At 31.4% G+C, this 20673-nt stretch overlaps 1 protein-coding gene and 1 long non-coding RNA gene across 3 annotated transcripts in view; both read right to left on the reverse strand.

Annotated features, from left to right (window-relative positions):
- LOC111632963 overlaps positions 1-11731 on the reverse strand; it is an 18773-nt gene extending 7042 nt beyond the window's left edge. Inside the window, exons 1-3 of one of the 2 annotated variants that reach the window (XR_002757972.1) lie at positions 11596-11731; positions 10946-11050; positions 10740-10829 (exon numbers count right to left, since the gene is read on the reverse strand). This is a non-coding gene — a long non-coding RNA (uncharacterized LOC111632963). Of the gene's footprint in view, positions 1-10739; positions 11051-11595 lie in introns of both variants that reach the window. The other variant, XR_002757971.1, reaches the window with a different exon arrangement.
- Positions 11732-18795: 7064 nt separating this feature from the next.
- Positions 18796-20182, reverse strand: LOC111632962 (general transcription factor II-I repeat domain-containing protein 2-like). The gene is made up of 2 exons (XM_023377482.1): positions 19322-20182; positions 18796-19291 (listed from the first exon to the last, which is right to left on the reverse strand). Exons 1-2 carry the CDS (start codon positions 19768-19770, stop codon positions 19105-19107), a joined length of 636 nt encoding a protein of 211 aa, XP_023233250.1. The 5' UTR covers positions 19771-20182; the 3' UTR covers positions 18796-19104.
- Between the last annotated feature and the right edge of the window lie 491 nt (positions 20183-20673).

The raw sequence follows: 20673 nt of genomic DNA on the forward strand, positions 1-20673 counted from the left end.
TTTTAAGGTTTAGCGATTCCTAACTGGGTTGTGGGGTCTTCCCCCCCCTTTTTCTCGGTGCGGACTTACTTTTTCCGCTTGGGAAGCGCAAGTGTGCGCGAGTTTTTCTACGGCGCTTTTCTTTCGTCGGTGAGTTGGTTTTTCTTCTATTTTTAAGTTACTAAGGTGAATGGTGAGGAAACCTTCGTCTTAACTAAACATAAGCCCCAAACAAAATATAATGAAAGCAAAATAAAAGTAAAATAAAAATAAAGCTCAGACTTGGTTCCTTACACCCTCTCTATCTCCCCACCACTTGACCTTTCACTGCCAAGATTTAATAGTATCAATGCCCCTCACATACAAGTCATTACACAAATTTTGTTTCTTAATCTTTACCCTATCCTGAGATATTAAGCAAAATAGATGCCAACACACAAGCATGGACATAGATCCATGAAATTCTTTTTGTCTTTTTTTTTACTTTTTTGGATTCAGGAAGTCTCAAAATGTAGAGATATGCAAAGAAGGGGGTAAAATTTGACACAGTTCCAATACTTTTTTCCTTGTTATGCATACACTACAGCTGGAAAAATAAAAGCTGGCAAGTGCTCTTGCTTGACTTTCCTGACAAATGAACAGGAGGTTAAGGAATCCATTATAATTTTCAATTATACTATGATATAAAATATAAACAATAACAAAATCATATAAGTAGTAGTTTCTCTAATTAAAAAAATATCTAAGTAAAAAAAACATTAAGACACATTAGCACAAATTTAAAATTGTGTTGCACCATCTATTATGAAGTTTTATTAAAAATCATCTTTATATTATTAATTATTATAAAAAAAAAGGCTTCATTTTGAGGGTGGAGATGAGATTTATAAAAAAAAACTGTAAATGACAATAATGAATAAAATTTTCATTAAGTTTGACGCCACTCAAGACATGTCACAAACCCCCCTCTATTTCTCCCTTTTGACCTTTAACCACCAAAATTTAATAGCACCAATGCTTCATATATAGAAATAACTCTGCCAAGTTTCAAAATGTTTGGTTCATCCAGTCTTGAGATATAATGCAAAATAGATGCCAACATACACATATTTTTGGGCTCCTTGAGTGTCAAAATGTTGAGAAATTAATAAAAAAAGGGGGGTCAAAATCACTATACTTTCTCAGTATTATATTCTTTAACAACTGGAAAAGTAATAGACAATGAAAAAGAAGTGATTGAGTAATATCTGAAATGCCAGGTAGCCATTATTTTGTGAAAAGTTCTATTGACTTAAAATATAGAAGCCTGATATTTTATTATGATTGTTATTACAGGCATAAAAGATGTACTGATAAAGCCTAGAAAATTAATTTATGTAATTTCAAGTGGAGGACCTGTCTTTACTGCTGAGCAGCACACTTCCCCACTGCTGGTATGGGAAGCTATTTCTTACGACAGTCAATCACCCCTGGTAGTAGTTTGAAATATCGATGGCACAACAGCACATTTGGGAAATCCTACATCCACATTTGTTTCCTTTCATGGCAGGTGTGTAAACAGTCATTTTCCAGCAATATAATACTTGGTTGCACACAGTTAGGTTGTCCCATGAATGACTTTGTCACATTGCCATACTTTTTTGGTCTGCCAAATCTCCAAATTTGTTGCTCATCAAGTACTTGTGAAACCAGATAGATGTCAGCTTTGGCCTTCTATGAGTGTGAGGGATCTGGAGTAGCAGTTACAACTATGAGCAAATTTTATACAAGTAGCATACAATGCCAAAATACAATCTTAAAAAACTGGATAGATATTCAAATAGGCATATGCAGCTCTCCACATATTCTTAAAGACATTCTGCTCATTTTAAAAATGTTTTGGTGCTGATGAGTGTTACCCCTGCATATGATGCCTATTTGCCTCCCTGCCTGACTGTATTGCTGCATGTATCCTGACAAGAGTAGGTACTATGAAGTTACAAAAAGGTTCCTTAAACTGTACTATTGGACTAAATTGTACATTGTACTATAAGAAAATAATTTTCTCTTTAATATGATACTATAAACACTCATTTCCATCACCATTATGTTCACACAAATAAAGCTTCATTTGATTTAAACACCTCCTTCTTGATGCATAATGTTTTTGTCAAAAAATATATAAGGATTGATCAAATGAAACCCATTCAAGTAAATTTATTAAGACAAATGAAACAGTATATTCATCAGTATGGCATAATTAAACAATGCAATATATGAGTAAACCAAAATGCATTTTTGTTTTTTAAAAAAGTCACCTTGGAACCTTAAAAAAGTGCTGCTTGGGAACATGATAGATACCAATAAAAATATTCTAAAAAGAACCGATGGAGTCAGATAATCTATTTTTTTACTGTATTGTACTATTCATTAGTACATGGAAAACTACTAGTTTTCCATTCGTTTCTGACTTTTGGAGGCTTAATAAATCCCGAGTCTGTAGACTGGTATAAAAATTAAGAAAAAGATAAACAGGTTAACACAAAGAAAAACACTTTTATTTTTATATAAATATACTTCACCCCAAATGCATTTCGCCTGCAAAAGCCTCCTCAATAGGGTTTCTGACAACTAGAATGTACAATAGGAACAGCAGAAGATATTTTAACATCAGCAAACGACACATCTTTTTCAGTCGAAGACAAAGCAGAAGACATTCCAACATCAACGAAAGACACATCTTTCTCACTGATACCATTGCGTTTACAATCCTTTAATAACACCAACTCTTCCCAGTATTCTGCTGGCATCACTCCATTATTCAAATTCATTACATTACTTTGCATAATTATCGCGAAATGTTCTTTAAATTTTCTCTTAACTATATTTTTCTCTTTTATGTATTATTTTTACATTATTAATATCTAGTTGACAATTGTTCACGTAACAATGCAAAAATACCGGGGATGTATTAATTTTATTTCCTACTGCTGCCAAGTGTTCCGACATCCTCACTTTAAGTTTCCGCCTCGTTTCTCCAACGTAATAATGCGGTACTCCACACGTACATTGAAGCCTATAAACCACTCCTTCTTCTTCCAAAAAAATCTTTCTTTCTGTAAGGTTCAGTTCTAAAGGATAATCAATTATTTGATTATCCTTTAGAATCGGAATACAGAGAGTGGCAAGAAAATCTAGTAGTAAATCTAACTGAAAAGAGTATTCCAGATGATTATATGAGATTTTTGTCATATGGTGTGGATTTATGTGGTAAATTCATACCATATGTGTCATATGGTATGAATTTACCATACTTTGATAAATCATTGGATACTATAGCGGACATTGAATTGGCAATATCTAAAAGTGGACTTAATAAAAAAATAAAAGAAGAAATGAGAATAAAGATCGCTGAAGATCTAAAGAAGTTTAAAACAAAACAAGGAAACATGATGGATCAAAAGGCTAAAAAGTATATAGGTAAATATAACAGATTGAAAAAGTTTCTTCATAGATTTAATTTATGTATTGTAAAAGCAGATAAATCAAGGCAATTAATAATAATGAATTTAAAAGATTTAGATAAAAAGAAACAGGAAATTATAAAAGAAGGAAATTTTGAAAAATTAGATCTAGATCCAATGAAATTATTAAAGAAAATTGTAGGAAAATTAATAAAAGAAGGAACTATTTTGATTACTGAAAGTAAAGAAATATTACCAGGAGAAAATGTGAGAATGCCAAAGTTAAATGTTCGTATTAAGACACATAAACAAAATAAATGCATACCTATAGTAGACTTTAAGATGACGTTGTTATATAATTTAGAAATATTTATAAAGAAATCCTTACAGGTTATATTAAACTCTGAATTTAGTATAAAAAATACTGATAGTTTAATTTCAAGATTAGAAGTAGGAAGAATTTTGCCGGAGTATCGTTTAATGAGTATAGATATAGTGTCAATGTATCCATCGATTACAAAAGAAATGATTATACAGAGTTTAAGTGAGTATAAAACCCCTTTATATCTAATATCATTAATAACATTTGTATTGGAAAACAATTTCTTTACAGTTAAAGGCGAGTTTTTTCGACAAAAGGATGGAATATCCATGGGCTCGGTGGTTGGCCCAAAGCTGGCAGAGATTGTTATGAAAAATATAGATAAAGTTTTGTTGAACTTAGGTGGAATAGTTTTTCTGGCACGGTATGTCGATGATATATTTATTATTTATGATAGTAAAATAACATCACCTGAAAAAATTTTAAAAAAAGCTAATGAAATTAATGAACATATTAAGTTCACCTATGAGAGTGAAAAATTTGATAGACTTAATTATTTGGATATTACAATAACCAAATTTAAAGATCATTTGGAGTATAGTAGGTATGAAAAACCTTGTAATGCAAACAAAGTTATAAATTTTAGATCATATTGTCCAATTAGCCAGAGAAGAAATATTTATTTAATGAAAGTAAAAAAGATATTTTCTAGAACAACCAGAAGTGAAAAAAGAATAGAAGAAATTAGAAAAATAAATAAGAAGTATTTGTTGAACAATTATCTGAAAAGATTGCTGGAAAACTGGTATGATGATTATTTAAAAAGAAGATTTCAAAGTAAAGAAAAAGCAGGAAAGTAAAAAGTATGTTTCTTTTTCGTATATCAAAGGTATTTTTGAAAAATATAAAAAAATTTTTTGTGAAAACTTAATACAATTGGCTCCATTGCAAAAAAATAGATTATCTAAATTAATTAGAACTGAACCTTACAGAAAAAAAGATTTTTTTGGAAGAAGAAGGAGTGGTTTATAGGCTTCAATGTACGTGTGGAGTACCGTATTATTACGTTGGAGAAACGAAGCGGAAACTTAAAGTGAGGATGTCGGAACACTTGGCAGCAGTACGAAATAAAATTAATACATCCCCGGTATTTTTGATTTGTTACGTGAACAATTGTCAACTAGATATTAATAATGTAAAAATAATACATAAAGAGAAAAATATAGTTAAGAGAAAATTTAAAGAACATTTCGCGATAATTATGCAAAGTAATGTAATGAATTTGAATAATGGAGTGATGCCAGCGGAATACTGGGAAGAGTTGGTGTTATTAAAGGATTGTAAATGCGATGGTATCNAAAAATATGAAAAAATACATTATAAGTATAGTATATTAGTATATCTCATGTAATTAGTATATTAGCTATTAACCTACTTTGCGTTGAATTTTCATCGATGTTAAGCCTAACAAAAATTTTTAAAAAATAATAATCGTCGCTATTGTATCGTTAAAAATTAGAAAATTAAGCCTCATTTAAATACTGGCTCCCTTTTATGGTCAAGCCATGTTGCCAGCTAAAATACGTAAAAATACTATTAAAGTAACCAAGACATAGCAAAATATTGTAGCGCCACATCACTAGCGGACATTTCAATTTGCCGACTAGAACAGTCGGTTAACCGATGTGACGATTAATCGGGGGTCGGATAATCGATGCTCTATAGTATTTCATTTGATCAATCTTGATATATATTTNACAGTAGAGCATCGATTATCTGACTCAATTGGGGACTGGGGTTGGTCAGATAACTGAAAAAACGGATAACCGAAAAATATGAAAAAATACATTATAAGTATAGTGTATTAGTATATCTCATGTAATTAGTATATTAGCTATTAACCTACTTTGCGTTGAATTTTCATCGATGTTAAGCCTAACAAAAATTTTAAAAAAATAATAATCGTCGCTATTGTATCGTTAAAAATTAGAAAATTAAGCCTCATTTAAATACTGGCTCCCTTTTATGGTCAAGCCATGGTTGCCAGCTAAAGCACGCAAAAATTTAACAAAAATAATATTAAAGTAGCCAAGACATAGCCAAATATTGTAGCGCCACATCACTAGGGGGTCATATGAATTTGCTGACTAGAACAATTGATNGAATGAGTGTTGCCAGCTAAAACACGTAAAAATACTATTAAAGTAGCCAAGACATAGCCAAATATTGTAGCGCCACATCACTAGCGGACATTTGAATTTGCCGACTAGAACGGTCGGTTAACCGATGTGACGATTAATCGGGGGTCGGATAATCGATGCTCTACTGTATTTCATTTGATCAATCTTGATATATATTTTATAGCTTTTTATATTTATTTATAGAAAGTTTTATATTTTCTTACAAATATAATATATTATTTTAAATAAATGTATTAATATACTTATATTCACATTCAGAATATCAAATTTAACTTGTATAACAGGAATTGTATAACAGTATTGGAATTGTGTCAAGTTTTATCCCCCTTCTTTGCAAATCTCCACATTTTGAGACCTCCCGAATCCAAAAAAGTAAAAAAAAAAGACAAAAAGAATTCCATGGATCTATGTCCATGCTTGTGTGTTGGTGTCTATTTTGCTTAATATCTCAGGGTAGAGTAAAGCATGCATGTCATGACATAGTTGTATAGAAATTTTTTCAAGTTCAAAAATCACTTGAACTTTTTCTTTCTTCTACAAAAACATATCTGTTATTTCTGCTTAGTTTAAAAGTAACAACAAAATATTCAAAAATAATGACTTGTATTGATTTTATTTTTTATTAGAAGCTATTTCCATTAAGACTGCATTTATACAATGCTTAAAATATACATCATCCAAGTAAATTGACCTATTTTCATTAATTATNCCTATTGTACATTCTAGTTGTCAGAAACCCTACTGAGGAGGCCTTGGCAGGCAAAATGCATTTGGGGTGAAGTATATTTATATAAAAATAAAAGTGTTTTTCTTTGTGTTAACCTGTTTACCTTTTTCTTAATTTTTATACCAGTCTACAGACTCAGAATTTATTAAGCCTCCAAAAGTCAGAAACGAATGGAAAACTAGTAGTTTTCCGTGTACTAATGAATAGTACAATACAGTAAAAAAAAAAAAAAATGATAGATACCATTTTGAAGAATGATGTTGGTTGGTCCTTGAACAATTGGCTGACTGCTTCCTTGACTTCCACATCAAAGTTACAGTATTGTCCCTTAAGAGTTTTTTTTAAAGGTCCAAACAAATAAAAGCCACATAGTGACAGATCAGGGATATATGGAAAATGGTGCAGAACATCCCAACCTTTTTGTGCTGAAACATCCTGCACAAAAAGGTTGAAAAGTTTTTGCAACATGATTTTGTCATGCAATAAAATAACACCTTGAGATAGCACGCCTGGTCACTTATTCTTTATGGCTTTATGTAGCTTGTCCAATGTTGCATTGTAGTGGTTGGCACTGATGCTCACAAGGGTCTTAGAAACCACTAGTAAATGTCCCACAATGCAGTCATCATAACCTTATAGGCAGAATATGACTTGAATTTTTTGCATGTTGGTGAGTAAGAAGTGTTTCCATTGCATGCTTGCTCATCTTGGTTGGCTCAAAGTAGTGGCACCATGTTTTGTCACCTGTAATGATACATGACAGAAAATCATCACCCTCCACCTCGTATCACTGCAAGTGGTGCAAACTCAAACCCATGCATTCTGTGTTATCATAGTCACTGAGCAAACATGGTATCTATTGTGCACACACCTTCTGATACTAAAGCTTCTTCATAACCACCATTTGAACTGTTCTAAATGACATATGAAAGGTAAGAGCAGAGAATGCTATTCCTCCGCTAGAGAATGTAAGGTCTGACGATGGTCCACACTTATTGCTGTATCAATCTTCCTGATGGTTTTGTCTATTGCAACATGTGCCTGGCCTGGCCATGGTAAATCTTCCTTTTTCTGATGTCCTTCCTGAAACATTTAAGCCCAATCTGTCACTGTTATTTTCGACACCGGTTCGACCACTGATCGACCTTGGACAGATTCTGAATAATTCCCACTGATGTTTTCACTACTCTATGCTGAAAATAAAATGTGAGAGACATCTGAACTTCTTCCTGCTTGTTCATTGGTGTATGCTTATCATGCCACTGTGATATCATTCCCCTCCTCTTGCACTAGACCGCGTGATGGGATGAATGTACAGTAGAGCATCGATTATCTGACTCAATTGGGGACTGGGTTGGTCGGATAACTGAAAAAACGGATAACCGAAAAATATGAAAAAATACATTATAAGTATAGTATATCTCATGTAATTAGTATATTAGCTATTAACCTACTTTGCGTTGAATTTTCATCGATGTTAAGCCCAACAAAAATTTTTTAAAAATAATAATCGTCGTTATTGTATCGTTAAAAATTAGAATTAAGCCTCATTTAAATACTTTCTTCCTTTTATGGTCGAGCCATGTTGCCAGCTAAAACACGTAAAAATACTATTAAAGTAGCCAAGACATAGCCAAATATTGTAGCGCCACATCACTAGCGGACATTTCAATTTGCCCACTAGAACGGTCGGTTAACTGATGTGACGGTTAATCGGGGGTTGGATAATCGATGCTCTACTGTATTTCATTTGATCAATCCTGATATATATTTTATAGCTTTTTATATTTATTTATAGAAAGTTTTATATTTTCTTACAAATATAATATATTATTTTAAATAAATGTATTAATATACTTATATTCACATTCAGAATATCAAATTTAACTTGTATAACAGGAATTGTATAACAGTATTGGAATTGTGTCAAGTTTTATCCCCCTTCTTTGCAAATCTCCACATTTTGAGACCTCCCGAATCCAAAAAAGTAAAAAAAAAAGACAAAAAGAATTCCATGGATCTATGTCCATGCTTGTGTGTTGGTGTCTATTTTGCTTAATATCTCAGGGTAGAGTAAAGCATGCATGTCATGACATAGTTGTATAGAAATTTTTTCAAGTTCAAAAATCACTTGAACTTTTTCTTTCTTCTACAAAAACATATCTGTTATTTCTGCTTAGTTTAAAAGTAACAACAAAATATTCAAAAATAATGACTTGTATTGATTTTATTTTTTATTAGAAGCTATTTCCATTAAGACTGCATTTATACAATGCTTAAAATATACATCATCCAAGTAAATTGACCTATTTTCATTAATTATTAATTTTAAGAGCATAAATTGATAGCATTTATAGAAAATTTTAATATAATTACTACCCCAGTGATTATAACAAAATGTCCAAAAGTCAAGCATGGCTTTAAAAATTCAAGTCTCAGTGAATTTTGAACAGAAACACATATAGTTTTCATAAAAACATTCAGAACAACAGAATATTTTCTTGAAGTACAAATATTTTGTAGAAATTTTCCACAACTAGATGATGGTTAGATTTATTAGAAAATATTCTTTTTTGTAGAAATTTTTGAGGCCCCTTGAAACTTGAAGTTCTAAGCAAAAAGGTAACATAGCTTGCTTGTAAATATGACTTTGATGGGACAGATGTCAAAGCTAATGCTTTTTAATGCAAAGAGTGCAATTATATTTTCATTTATTTTTATAATATTATTTGTAATGATGCTTCCCGTTAGCAATAATTGTTTGTAAATTTCTCGATAAACAGCTACAAGCAGCATATATCATTATATCGGACTGTAATATACAATTAATTTTTTATGTTGACTAGTTACAAGCAACTCAGATACTAGTCCTATGATCTTGATCCAGATAAAGTAGCCATTTTGTAAAAATGCAGCTACCTCTGTAGTTCATGAAGAATGCAAATACCAGTGGTTCCTAAAGTGGGTGTTGAGTAAATCTTGGGTGAGTGGAAAGCAAGTGGGCAGCAGAAGGTGCCAGAGATGTGGTACCAAACACTGACCGTAGGCAAAAGTCGCCAACAAGTTTTCCCTTTTCTCTGTCAAAACGAGTAAGAAACATTGCATTTAATGGTTTCCAGATGTGGAAAATAATGTATGGACACAAAGTGGGAGGTTTATAGAAAAGGTTTTTCTAAGAATATTTCCGAGCCTTTCTCACACAGGAGAAAATGGGTTAGGGGACATTGGGTATAACTTTATGGAGGCAAGAGGGCGGTGACTCGAAAAAGTTTGGGAATATCTGCTCTATATGATACCCCTCTACTCTATGATACACCTTGTAATCATTTGGGCAGTTGGTGGCAAACAAAAATAATAATAATTCATAAGCATTAAATTGCTTGGAATTTGCTGTTTACCATTATATTGTAGCTTTCCTATTTTTATCTATTACATAAGCAGACCAGTTACAAAAATTGCTTATCTTATGTGTAAGTGAATTGTAAGAATTGTTTCATATATTTAATTCTATTTAATATAATTATTCTTATTACAGATAAACTAATATTATGAAAATTGTGGTGGGTTTGCAATGTAGATGCTAAAATCAGAAATATTGTCATAAATCAAACAATAAGGCGAGATTAATTATTGGGCTAGAACATGTTAATTAGTTAATTAATTTCATAGATACTATATAATTTGGATTAAAAGTAAGCAGTTAAATTGTCATCTTGTATTGAATTTAATTATTATATAAATTATTTAATTTGAATTCAAATTAAATAATGTATACAATTTTTAAATTAATGGTAATCTCTAAGCATTACTTATAATGACAGACATACAATGTGATTCACAAGTTGTCACATCTTTTCATTTTGCATTACTATTCACATCATCAAAGCAAACAATGTTGTTCTTAGCTAGTTTGTGTGGCTTTAATTTAAAGAGCTTTATGCAAACTGGTAATTACATTAACAGAAACAATAATAATCAAAATAATCCATAAATACAAAATTACAAATGAATTAGCTACCTTTCTAAAATAAAAACCAAAAGAAAAAAAAAAAAAAATGGAGGATTACTTTTCTGCAATGTATGAGGAAATGGAGTTTAGTTTCTTTACTTTTAATTTCAATAAGAAAACATTCATAGAAGAAACCTTCAACGTATTTCTATAATAATATTAAAAAAAGCATTTAAAGTGAAAAACCTATAACTTAAACAATTACATAAATAAGTTTTTACATTTAAATAATAATTGAAAGATATAAATAAATTATTCCAATACCTTTTAAAGTGTTAAGTTTTGGCAGATTTTTCTTGTGGCAAAATTTTCTGTTTATGATATAATTTCAAAGCACTTACCTTTACTCTGTTTTCTTTATAGAGATTTCTAGCAAACATGAAATTAAACCTTATTGATAAAAAGCAAATGATAAAGTTCTTGGAAAGCATACTAGAAGCGTGCAATGCCAAAATGTTATAAATGCCAAAAAACAAACTTTTCAAGAGAGATAAAAAACACTTTTTCTAGTGAATGAATTAATTTCAATTTTACAATAAAATGGTAAAAAACTCACTAGGTTACAAATTCTCTGGAATATCAAGATGATGTAAATATAAGTTGTAACATTTTAAGTGCCAAAAGTTATGACTTGCAGTTTGGCACTTTAAACGTTGTGACTTCACATAAATTAAACTTTAAAATACAGCCACTTACAGCATCACTATGATTACAATAATTTTTTGCAGCTTAAAACATTGCATTAGAATTCAATTCTTCAATAAAATGTATTTAAAGAAAAATGGCATTGCACACTTCACTTATGCTAAATTAAAAACTCTTCTTAGAAGTTTAAAAATTTTCTTAATGTTAAATCAAAACATTATTTGAAGTAAACACAATATAAAATATAAAAAACTGATGAAAAGTTTTACCTCACTAATGAATAGTTTAAAGTGAGTAGAACAAGTAGAAATACATAATTAGTTCTAATAGCTTCATTTTCCATAATTCCTTAAACAAAACTAATTTTCATAAACAATTGTATGTTGGAAATCATACATGCATAGTCTATCTTATTTTTTCATTTCAACTAATGTTTTAATAAGAACATAGACTAAAGGGAGAGAAAAAATATTTTTGTAAATGGCTTAATGGTAACATTTTGTTTAAAAATAAACTTTAGGTATTCTTTTTTTCAACTCTTACCTGATTTATGTAAATTTCTCACTATTTTTATAAAGTTGTATACATGAAACTTGTGTAATTTCTAAGAAAATAAAGATTTCTTGGTGAATTGATATAACATTATATTCAATATATATACATTATTCACAATTAATATAAGCCTCAATAACAATTCTACTCAATTTACACATGCTATTAACACCATCCCAATAGTGCTTTATTTTAATGGAACACAATGTGATGAATTATAGTGGTTTACTTATGCACTTACCATAATAGATTTTCTGCACTACAAACTCAGAAAAAAAATCTGTTAGATTAATTAAATTAGCTTTAATAAATGAAATCCAAACATATTAGATCACATGTATATTTTTTTATCTCATTTAGTTACCCTGCATTTTCTTATACTAAACAAGCTATTCAGAAATTTGGATTATCTAATGGACAAGTTTCAAACTTAATACATTATGATCATTCCATTATGGCTAAATATATTCACAAGAATTTGTTTCATGTGCCAGTCTTGTCCCACTCATGCTACAGAACTATGATTCCTTACTGATCTCCCTCAGACTAATGTAATTTTTGGATCATTTAAAAAACCAATCTGAAACTTGTTATGTTACCTGTTATTTACTATGAACAAAGTAACACCATTAATGCAAAACTCATTACTTTTTCTGGATTTCTTTTGTACAGCCTCCTCAGAAAATTTTGCTGTTTGATCTAGGTCAGTGATGGCAGACTTGTGACCCACAGGACAACTTATGTTTTTATAAATTATAAAAAACATATTTGATATATTTCAAAACTTTGCATATGTAGTGTGAAAGTAGGCTCCTAAAGTTGTAAAAAGTCTTATAGATCAAAGATTATGAACCTGAGAAAAATTATCATTAAGTAAACAACAGATTTCCCATTAAATATTTGTTTTCATTATAATCACATTATTATTTTCTTTTCACTTACATAGTTTGTTATTATTTTTCTGATATAGATTAAAAAGGTAAAGTAAAATCTGTAAGTGCATTTCTTTGTTATTTTTTTTTAATTACAGTCGACCCCCCTATAACACTGTTGATAATTCTGTTTTATATGAATTCCCTGTTGTATGAGTCACTTAGATTTTACAAATACGTGAGCCGTTCACACCCCGGCACACGTATTTGTAAAATCTAAGTGACTTGTACAACATGGAATTCATATAAAACGGAATTATCAACAGTGTTATAGGGGGTCGACTATAATCAAATTAAATGTTTGACTTATGAGTTGGAGTTACTAAAATTCTAATTCAATTTTGACTCACCTTCAGGAAAAGCATTTAATATGTTTATTATATTGATATTTTCTGTTGTATTCAATATGTTTTTTGATTATTATTTTTTTTATTTATTTAAGTTTAATGTTTCAACTGAAGAAAACCGATAGTAGGTCAAAAATGTTTTTGGTTAATAACAGTAGACCCCTGATAACACGGTAGATACGTTCCGTTTCGTACGAGTCACTTAAATACATGAGCCAATCACAGCCTGGCACATGTGCAGTTTAGGGACTACAGCTGTTTGAAAGGTTTTCTTTCATAAAATTAATCGATTCTAGACTAATTTGACTCAACATTTCCAAAACACGTATAATTTTTTGGGAATAATCCATATAAACTATGCTATAAACAAAAAGTTGTAGGATTACTTACCGAGTGTGCACCGTTTGACGTCGCCATTGCTTAAGCATGTTTTCGTTGCGGAGCAGCACACCAAATAGCAGGTGCAATTTCTGATAAGTTATTTTTCTGCGAAAAATTTGTTGAACTTTGGAGACATCATTAATAGAAATAATTTTTATGGCCGTTGAATAAGAAATGTTTTTTTCACAAGAAATGTATAAAATTAGGTACTGTATTAGACTTACAGTACCTAATTTACATACTGTACAGACGATAATAAACTCAACTTACCCGCCTAAACTTTCCGTAGCATGTAAGTAGTTCGGCTGCTTGTCTACTATTGGTCTAGATTCGACCAATCCTGTCGCGACACGAGTCAGTGATGACCGCATTTTATGAGTCTCTTTTAGCATCTTTATACAAATACTGTCACAATTTTTTCACCGCAATATACGAATCCACATTATATAAACCCGCGTTATAGGGGGAGTCTACTGTAAATGGCTTTTAGTAGATCTGCTGCTTGTTTAAACTCAACGGTTTGTGCAATATCCATTATTGGTCTAGATTCGACCAATCCTGTCGCAACACGAGTCTGCGATAACGTTTTACCATATTATACAAGTCTCTTTTAGCGTGTTTATATGAACACGATTGCAATTTTTTCACCATGTTATACGAATCCATATTATATGAACCTGCATTATAGGGGTCTACTGTAAATATATTGCTGGAGTTCTACAAATATACTGCTTTTTACTTTCCTGGTTGTTATATAGAGGTTGTAACAGAGGGAAAGTATAGCATAGCAATTAGTCAAAAACTGATCCCCCAAAGAGTTTTTACTTTTTGGACTCAGAACACCTTGAAATGGCAAGAAATGCAAAAAAATTTGGGAGTTTTTTCTTTATGTTAATATGTTTTGGGGCATGATTTTATTGACCCTCTTTCAATCTTAATAACTTCTGTTCTTTTTGTTGAAAATTTCTGAAATTTTGTAGAGAGGTTTGTGTATCTGATGATATTAAATTTTGGTGATTAAAAGCCAAGGGAGTGATGAGATAAAGAGGTTGTTTGTATCTCCAGTAGAGTCAGATTTAATGACAATTTTACTCATTATTAGCATTTACAATTTTTTTTATAAAACTCATTCCTACCCTCAAAATTAAGTTTTGCAAATTTTATAATAGTTAAAATTATAAAAAGCTTTTAATAAAATTATAATAGATGGTACCACCAAATTTTGTCAGGAAAGTTAAGCAACTCGTTGCTTGATTTTTTCATTTGGTTACTCCTACAGTTGTGTCATAGTTATTTTGCTGTAGGAAAAGGTTCACCATCACTGACCTAGGCAGACAGGTAGAGATCATTTTGTCAAGGTCACATGATATTACTGTTATAATCTTATTAAGTTAATCAAGAAGCAAACAGATCACACGATGTTAATATACAAACTTGTTGCATTACTCAAAAACCACAATAATAATAATTTTTTCAATCCTAAAATTTTTACCACTTTACTTGCAAAATCAACACTCTCCCAAAAATTTAGTCCTGTTTTTTTTATTAAATAAGCTTTAAAAAAAACCCCATTTTTGTGATGTAACTGGTATTTTGTGTCACAAAATCCCTTTTATCATACAAAATACCAGTTATATCAGTATGATGCAAACCCATAAAGAAATTTCTGTTGACTTGTAATCATACAAAAATGATTCATCATCAATAAAACAGCAACGTGTAGAAATGTCATGCAGTTGTGTGCATCACTGCAAGTGATCTTTATGTCAAATGTTGACCATGATGAATGTTGTTATTGGAGATTATCCATTCAATAAAAAATAGCAGCTTAACTGCTTATCTTTAGCTCAAATTATGAAATATCTATGAAACTAATTAGCCAAGTTTTAGCTCAATAGTTAATTCAGTCTTACAGTTTGATCATTACATATATGTAATATCATAATTTGTTTAACATAATTACTTGTATCAATCATGTATATTTGGATAATGAAGACTTGGTCTATGATTCTTTTAGGTATTTTAATTGTAGACCTGATATATTCATTTACTAGAAAGAAATATCTCAAACTGAACTAAAATTATGTATCTTTGTAAATTATTAAGTTCTCTGTTGTTATAATTATAAAAGTTACAAAAGTATTATAACAAATTTGTAATTAATGTATCATTAATCAGGGCTTAAAGTGACTCACTTTTTTAGCTTTTTTTCATAGCTCCTCCCTTTTTTAGCTTTTTCTGAGGCAAACTTGCTTTTTTAGCTTTTATTCACTTTCCATGTGGAATTTATTTATTTATTTTTGTAAATCCATTCAGGAGCAAAATAGCGATCAGCACACCCCCATACTGCAATCCTTCAACATTCAAGCTCCAAGAAACATATAAATAAATGCAATGAAGCCTTTGGTCCCAAACAGTTAATACTGACGACTGCCCCTCAGATGTCTCAATGTCAAAGTATTAGTGTTGAAAATGTTGCTAGTGTGAGCAATATTGTAGACTCAGGTGCCAGTTCAGAACACCAATCATTGCAACAACCAGTGCTTCAACTTTGTAGTGCAAAAAATGGTGCTTACATTGCAGAGCTTATATGGACTATGAAAATGATAGCCAGCAATTATTAATTTGCATCATGTTATGATATAAAGGAAACAATCAATGCCAAGTGTGCAGACAATCTTCCAAAAGAATTCTCATTGTCACATCAAAAAGTGACAAACTTAATCACTGAAGCTTTGGCCGCATATTTCTTTGATCAAATGGTAGATGATGCACAATGGTCATATTATAGTATTTCTTATGATGAGACATGTAATGTAGAAGACAGAAAATAACTGAAAATACTGATTAGATACTGGTCAGAGGAACAACAGGAAGTTGTCTGCAGACATTTCCAGACCTTATTTATTGGGCAAGCAGATGCTGAAACAATTAAATCAGAAATAATACTGGCAATTGAAGCTGCATATCTACCTTTTGATAAATTACTGATGATTGGATGCAATGGATCAAACGTAAACAAAAAAGTATTGTGTCTAATAAATGAAATTCTGACAACTCGCAAAAAAGGACTTGCAGCATTCATACTATCCACAATGCCTTTTTGAAAGGCCTGAGAGTTGGGCGGAGATGGTGGTGATCTCATCATAGCAACACACAGCTTTTTTGATGGATGGCCATCTAGGTGGGATGAATACACAAAAATTCAAGAGAAACATAATTTGCCATGCAACAAATTTATGAAGTATTCATCAACTAGATGACTGATGTTTGGTTCTGCAGCAAAATGACTGATCAAACAATGGGAAGGACTCATATTATACTTCCTAAAGTACATTCCTCAAGAATTCCAGCTTAATGAATAGTGTTTCATATAAGATAATCTCAAAGTCATTGAAGTGTTCTACCATCAAAGCTAAACTCTATTTGTGAATATCTAGTGCTGAACTATTCACAAAGTTTACTGGGCATTTTCAGTGCAATGATCCTTTAATACATAAACTTTATAGTGAATTGCTTACTCTGGTGTTAAGAAAATTCAGTGAAGAGGAGAATACAAGAGAAGTGCAGAAACTGCAGCATGACTTAAACAAAAGAAAATCATCTTTAATTACAAATTTTTTTAAACAAGAAATCAAAAAATGCACCTTGAAATAAATGGCATTTGAAATTTGACATGTTATATGGAGACACATTCTGGTAGTTATGTTACTCTTCCATTTCCTTTGCTGTATAATGGTATGAACTTCATACGGGGCATGAAAACTTAATGCAGGCCCATTCTGGCTTAATGCAGTCTTACTGGTCACTTTTCTGAAGTATAAACTCAGCCTAACTATTTTCATATTTAATTTTTTCAGTCCAATAAAAAATCAATCTAATATCATATGCAATATTATTGATACAAAATATGTGTGTGTGTTTTTTTAATAATGCCTCTTTTAGTTCACTTTAACACTATTAGCTTTTTTTCAGTGTGAACTCTCTTTTTTCACTGCCATGATTGCTTTAAGCCCTGTTAATTAATGAATTTTTATTCAAAAATCTATCAGTTATTTTATTATAGATAATTTAGACTGATTTATTCTTGTACATTATTAAATTTTTCAAAAATTTGTACTGGAATTGATTAATATCTATTTACAATTGATTCTCATTACACAGATCCATTATCATTATTTCATTCACTATAGTTTTCATTTTAATATTTATTATTTGCATATCATTTATTATATTTTTATTCCCATTATTTAAAATAAAAATAAGTTTAAAAACTCGCGCCAATATTTGTATAGTTTCTGGATACTACTTCACTGAGTTCAGCGTTAATGGTTCCTTTATTATTAACACAAGCACTTTCAACGAGTGTATAATCGTCGTCTTCAGGTGAAAAGAATAAATTTTAACAAAACAAATGTGCAGGATGTTCGAAAGGAACAGAATATTTAAATTCAAACAGACGTCCGGAAATTCTGTTAAGAATGTGCAAATAATTTTTGATATGTTCGAATCTTTATATTTTACGATGCTAGCGGCGCATGCATGGAAATGCTACCATGTTGGCGATCCTGTTTGAATTCCACTGGTTAAGCTGTCTCTTAACGCTATTGTTTATATTACTTTCCCCTTTAACATGTCCTAGAAATGAACTTTGATTAGGTTCTCCTATTTCATTTATACTCACTTTAGCTTTACAAACTTTTGCGTAATGACCTACTTTTTTGCACTTATTACAGATCGCCTTACGTGCAGGGCAATTAAATTTAGTATGTTTCACCAGTTTTCCACACCAATAACAGGAATTTAAAGTTTTGTTTCTGGTAAACGAATTGTCGGTAGCTTCTGGCTTCGAAAATACGTTCTTCCTACGTGTAGTTTTGCGTAATGCATATATGTTATTCCCGGAATTGTTCTTAAAAGCTTCTTGTTGCTTTTTTACTGTTTTAGCCTGTCTTGCAGTGTTTATTGCTTTCTCCAGAGTTAGTTCCGTTTCAAGTTGCAAACGTTCCGAAACCTTTTTGTCTCTAATGCCGCAAACTATTCTGTCCCTAATCATTTCGTCTTGAAACGAAGCAGGGAAATCACACGTTTTAACTAGACTATATAATGAAGTTACAAATTTCTCCACTGTTTCTCCTTCTTCTTGAAACCGAGAATAGAATTTATATCTTTCGTATATAACATTTTTAGTTGGGACGAAGTATTTTTCGAATGCCACCTTAACTTTATTGAATAGTCATTTCTATCCTGTTCTGGGAGACTAAATGACGCCAAAATTTCCTCGGCCTTCTGTCCCATTAAATATATGAAAGAATTTACCTGGTCAGTTTCCTCTTTATTATGGAGTCCAGACGCTGTTCGAAATCGTTTGAAACGCCCTATCCATGTTCTCCAATCTTCGGGACGAAAATTAAAAACTTCTGGCGCTGGGATCTGATACATTGTCCTCTACGCTGCCACCATGTACTGTACTATAAACGACACAACTGACCAGATAATATGGTACGAATAACTCTTTATTAACACAGGGATGCACAACCTTTTGTGAAGAAGGGCCAAATTAGGATTAAGTTTTTACTGACTGGAGGCCGGACCTCCAAGCGATTAATGCGATGGCTGAGATTTGGATGCTGGCGGCAATCTTCTTTATGTCTGGTGTAATGGCAGATGTTGAAACAACCAGCAGATTTTCCAAATTCTCGTTGGTTAACCTGTTCCGTGTTTTGCACTTGTTTAAATTCATAAGCGAAAACTTGCAAGCTTGTTTGGCAGTACCTATGTATGCTTGTTCGCATACATAGGTACTGCCAAACATGCTTGCACAAAATCGAGCATTGTCTTTCAGTTTTGGAAATGATGTATCTGGCAGTTCTTTGTAGAATGTGAGGAGATTAGAATTTTTGAACTGTGATTTCAATTCTTCACTGCACTGGATGTCTATCAACTCAAGTTGGACATCTGGAGGGGCATCTTCCACTTTCACATCAAATGGAGTTGAAAAAAGTTGCAGGTAGATCTTGTATTTCTGGAATTCACCAAACCTCTCATTGAATGATGTAAGGAGGGTGTTAACTTGGTCAGAGTAATCCATCTTCATATGTGGGTATTTCTCTTTCATGGCCTTGCAATGTGGAAAGTGTGTAAAGTTCTCTGATTGCATGTGGGACTTGAAAAGTGATAGTTTGGTCATAAATGCATTGATGTTACTTGTCAACTGAGAAACAAGTTGCATCTTTCCCTGCAATCTCAAATTAAGGTCGTTTAGATAAGCAGTAATGTCAGCAAGGAAAGCTAAATCACACTGCCATCTTTGTCCCTCCAAATTCCTTGTAGTGTTCCCCCGTTCTTTGAGGAAAGTGATAATAGGCCCCAATAGCTCCACAAATCTCTTGAGGACTGTTGCCTTGCTCAGCCAACGAACTTCAGTATACGTGGGCAGGTCAGCATGATCAGCATCTATTTCTTCAAGAAATAATGTGAAGAGTTGATGGTTGAGTCCATGACAGCAGATTAAGTTCACAGTATCATAGACATCTTTCAGCAGACGTTCAAATCCCAGCTTCTTTGCACAAAGTTGCTGTTGGTGAATTATGCAATGATACTGGACTAACTCCTTTTGCCTGTCCCCAAGGTAGTTTTTCAGCAAGGTGAAAAATTAAAAATAATAATTTAATTTTAAATTTACGAAAAAAAGAATGTAAAAATAAAAGTAAATAAAAAGTTCCAATTAATTTACTACTTAAATAACCTAAATATATCTGTTTTCTTTCAAACAAAAGAAACCGCAGCTTTCTAGCTACACGGAATCATTTTACAACCCTCTTTGTTGAAAAGTTTATGGCTTGACGCGGCTTGTAATAATTATTAAATCCAAAATATTTTAGTGCAAACGGCTTCCTTTTAATCATAATGACTCTATTCCAACTACAGTATTAATTTTCTTGGTCCAACTTAATAATAATAAATTCGATGCGAAAAATTTTTTTTCTATTCTTAGTCTATGGAAAGATATTGTTGTAAATTATTGGTTGTTATAGCTTTTTGTACATTTCTTTTTGAACTCTGGTTAGTTTTTTCTAGTTTGAATGACATTAGGTTGACGAATAAGCGTCTTTTCAGAAAAGATTGATTCAAA

Source organism: Centruroides sculpturatus, unplaced genomic scaffold, assembly GCF_000671375.1.
Source record: "Centruroides sculpturatus isolate CEXI.00-Female unplaced genomic scaffold, Cexi_2.0 scaffold814, whole genome shotgun sequence".
Taxonomy (NCBI): domain Eukaryota; kingdom Metazoa; phylum Arthropoda; class Arachnida; order Scorpiones; family Buthidae; genus Centruroides; species Centruroides sculpturatus.